The sequence below is a fragment of the Carassius gibelio genome, chromosome B15 (genome assembly GCF_023724105.1).
Source record: "Carassius gibelio isolate Cgi1373 ecotype wild population from Czech Republic chromosome B15, carGib1.2-hapl.c, whole genome shotgun sequence".
Classification (NCBI taxonomy): domain Eukaryota; kingdom Metazoa; phylum Chordata; class Actinopteri; order Cypriniformes; family Cyprinidae; genus Carassius; species Carassius gibelio.
In genome coordinates this window covers 25,904,759-25,909,047 of record NC_068410.1, presented here as the reverse complement: position 1 = coordinate 25,909,047, position 4,289 = coordinate 25,904,759, and the positions used below count along the sequence as shown (strand labels likewise).

Below are 4,289 nucleotides of genomic sequence, written 5' to 3'. Positions count from 1 at the left end.
CACAGTGCAATCAAATAACGAGAGTTTTCCTTCTATCTTTCCAGTACCTCTACCTAACTCAACCCTATTCTTTATGCGATTACCAGTGGGGGGTATTTATGCACTATAGCCCTCTGAGTGAAAAACGCAACTGGTCAAACCAGCGACGCCTTCAACACCACGGATGTGCTCCCGAGATAATTACTACTTCCCACTTTCACCGCAACACTACACAAAAATAACAAATCCGACACATCTCAAAAGAAACATGCCACTATACCTATCAGAGAAAACTCATGTTCAAAAAAAAAAACAATATTGCACATCTATTTACCAACTGGTGATTTCACACGGTGAACAAAATTACTTTGGTACAAATCAATTTCGTATGTCCAAAAATAATCAATACAATCAAATAACCTAAGCAAGGACGAGCCCCCAATTTGTTACGACCCTTGGCTCAAGGGAAGCAACAAAACAAGGGACATACGAAAGACCAAATTATAAGCTCAAAGTAATATTTATTTAATTACAAAATAAGACAACACTAAATTATAGAATGGAAACAATTAAAGGAAATAACAGTATTTCTGTATTCATCAGTAAGGTCAGTGTGTAAAGCAAGATGCAGGTGTGAAGTGTAATATAGTGTTGAAGTGAAAATGAAAAGAGCAACAGAATACAACACAACCAAAGAGTCCAAAACCAAAGCGTCAAAACCAAAGACTGACTCTCCCCGGTCAATTGGTGATCTTTTAAACAGCATCCAAGGCACGAACACAGGTGTTTCCAGTAGACTGGCTATTTAGGTGATTAATGGGCTCAGGTGCCAACCGCAATTCACAGAATCAATAACAGGTGTCGTCACAAGCGGCATGACATAGACTAAAAGTCATTTTTATTTGTTGTAGATATCTGATAATGTTCTGATGGAGAGAATTAAATGACAACTTTTTTTTTAATTTCATTCCATATATCTAAACCCCCACCCATTCCCCATAGTCCCTGACATTTTTAAAGAGTAGTATGCCACTAAAATTATTGATATGGTTTTGTTAGAATTTTATCAGCCTGAGCTATCTATGATAAAAATGTACAGTTGATTTTTAGTGTTAAAACATCCTGTTCTAAATGTGTTTTCCTTTTGTCAATGTTGTACCTGACCGTGTTGCATGCTGAAGCCCCCTCAAAACTGTGCATTTTGAATGTCTCCTTAATCAATCACATCTGATTCAGGTCATCAGCACATTAGTAGAGACAGCAACATTCAAAATAATCACCAAGCAAATGCTATAACTGTTTTGAACATGAGTGTATTGAAACATGTTGCAAGTTTATTAACCCAACCAGATATCTTGCTCTGGAAATGTAATTTTATGTACATAATCTAAATAAATATACATACTAATTATGTAATTAATACACCTACTTAATAGAATCAGAATCAGATCAGAATGAGCTTTATTGCCAGGTATGTTTACACATACAAGGAATTTGTTTTCGTGACAGAAGCTCCGCAGTACAACAGAATGACAGCGACAGAACATAAAACACATAATAAAAGAATAAAAAATACAAATAAGAAGATAGTGAATGACAATATACAAATGACAATTGTAGGCAGGTATATTACAAAATGCAGTTATGTATGTACATATATATTATGTGCAAAATTTAAGTGTATACTAAGTATGTGTGTTAGATAAATAAAGTGTATGTGTATATAAATATAAAGTGTAGTGTGTTCGCCGTTATTATCAGCTGTTCATTGGATGGATTGCCTGAGGGAAGAAACTGGTCCTGTGTCTGGTCGTTCTAGTGCTCAGTGCTCTGTAGCGTCGACCAGATGGCAACAGTTCAAAGAGGGAGTGTGCTGGATGTGAGGGGTCCAGAGTGAATTTGACAGCCCTTTTTCTCACTCTGGATAAGTACAGTTCTTGAATAGATGGGAGAGTTGAACCGATGATTCGCTCAGCAGTCCGGACTACCCTCTGTTGTCTTCTGAGGTCAGATTTAGAAGCTGAGCTGAACCAGACAGTTACTGAAGTGCAGAGGATGGATTCAATGATGGTGGAGTAGAACTGTTTCAGCAGCTCCTGTGGCAGGTTAAACTTCCTCAGCTGGCGGAGGAAGTACAACCTTTGCTGGGCCTTTTTCATGATGGAGCCTTTTTATTATTATTTTATCAAAACAATATCAAGACAGAGAAAGCACATTACCATGCTATAGTACAGTAACCTATGTACATTAATTTTTATTTGATTCATTACAGTGGTAATACTTTTACATTTTTAATGAACTTCATAAATGTTTGTCTAATTTCTTTTGTTCTCACTCCATAAATTATTGGGTTAAAACAACTTGGAAAAAGTAAGTACATTGTGCTCACAAACACACGACCACTAGGAGAAAAATTATTTCTTATTCTGTATGACAAAAATGCAATTAAGGCAAAGGTCAAAGTAACTGACATAACAATGAAGTGAGTAATGCAGGTGTTTAAGGCCTTCATGTTAGTTTTGCCAGACTTGATCACAGAGGTGAAAATCACAATATAAGAAATATTGATAAGAATAAAATCTGCAGTTGGGATAAAGAAAACAGTCAAAAGTCCTACAAAATTATTAATAGTTATATCTCCACATGCTAACTGAACCAATACCATGTGTTCACAAAAACAATGATCAATGATATCTGTTACACAAAATGACAGTTTTCCTGCCAGAGAGACAGTGGTGACAACCAGGAGTACATTTCTGATTACTGGCAGAAAAACAAACTTTAGAAAGTTAGGGATTTCCATATATTTGTGATAATAAAGAGGTTTGCAAATTGCAACGTAACGATCCAGTGCCATCCACAAAAGCAAAGTGGACTGAAATGTTCCAACAAAATGAAGGCTAAACATTTGTATCAAGCAACCAGTTAGCGATATCCCAGTCCAATTAAACAAAAAGTTTAGAAGCATATTAGGTACAAAAAATATAGGCAACATAAGGTCTACAACAGCCATAAGACCAATTAGTACATACATAGGAGAATGCAGAGACTTTTGAGAGGTGATCAAATATATGAGAATAGAATTTGCTGTTATAGCTAACAAAAACATCAGAAAGAAAGGCAAAAATAATAAAGGTCTCCATTCTCCTAGACTGTAGAAACCAATCAGTTTGAAGTCTGTGAATGAAACATTTTCTGCAGGAAGATCCTTCATGCTGGATAAACCCCTCTGTAGATGTAATATTCTGTTCAAATTATGTTGATGAAACTAAAGAAGAAAAAAATTAAAAAAAAAGAAGAAGAAAAAGCTGGATACGTTTTCCCGATAAACAACACTATGCATCATATATTTTTAATTCTCAGAACAAAAATATATGTTGCTCAGTACAATTACTGCTAATTAAATAGTTTCAGATTTAATTCATAATTGTGGTCTTTCTGAAGAAATATGATGCACTTAAGTACAATAATATTAACGGTTATTAGATTTAGCTGACTGAATACTTGTATTTAAATTTAATCTGATGCTTTGTTTTTACTGTGACATAAATCTATTCATGAGAACTGTCTAAATAAAAGGAGTCCAAACTAGATACTTAAGATTATTTAACAGGCAGAAAAATTTATATGTGGTAAAAACATCTTTCACATCTTTCTCCTTAAAATAATTTTTCAGTCACTGCCTTGTCTTCTTTACATCTCAGGATGAAATGAAAAGTTGAAACATATCATAGTCTCTAAATACACCATATTTTGTCCCCAAGAGTCTATGTGCTGCTCCCACAGAGATCACCCTCACAAACTTGTAAAGCATACACACTGTATTTTATGAGGGATAAAAAAAGGGTTTTGCTCATTTAATTGTTTATTGATTAGATTTTAAGATGTGTACGTTTAAAAAACCACATATTATGCAGAATAACAATAATGGGAAAGCAGTGCAAGCAATATTACACTGTAAAACCGGACAAGTAAACTTAACTCAAACCTTTGGAGTAAACAGATTGCCTTGATTTAAACCATGTAAGTTTTAAACTGTTGCAATTAAGTAATCAAGTGATTGACTAAGTGCTGATTGAGCATTAGTGATGAACAGCTGCTAACAAACAGAATCACTGAAGAAAAGAGAAACACAAGAACTACTACAAATGACTTCAGGCACAGCCTTAGATGAAATCAACTGAAATAAAATACATGAAATCTCTCAAGATCTGATTAAACAACCCCACAAACAGCATCACCAGCTCCACTTATTAATAACCAGACTGACTTTATTTCTGTCAGACATCTACAGAAGATCTTATTGAGAA

General features: G+C 34.6%; 1 protein-coding gene across 1 annotated transcript; it reads right to left on the bottom strand.

Annotated features, from left to right (window-relative positions):
• Positions 1-2,245: 2,245 nt before the first annotated feature.
• On the bottom strand, positions 2,246-3,199 carry LOC127972588 (olfactory receptor 52K2-like). Its single transcript, XM_052576213.1, has one exon. The coding sequence runs from the start codon at positions 3,191-3,193 to the stop codon at positions 2,246-2,248; it is 948 nt and encodes a 315-aa protein (XP_052432173.1). The 5' UTR covers positions 3,194-3,199.
• Positions 3,200-4,289: the final 1,090 nt, after the last annotated feature.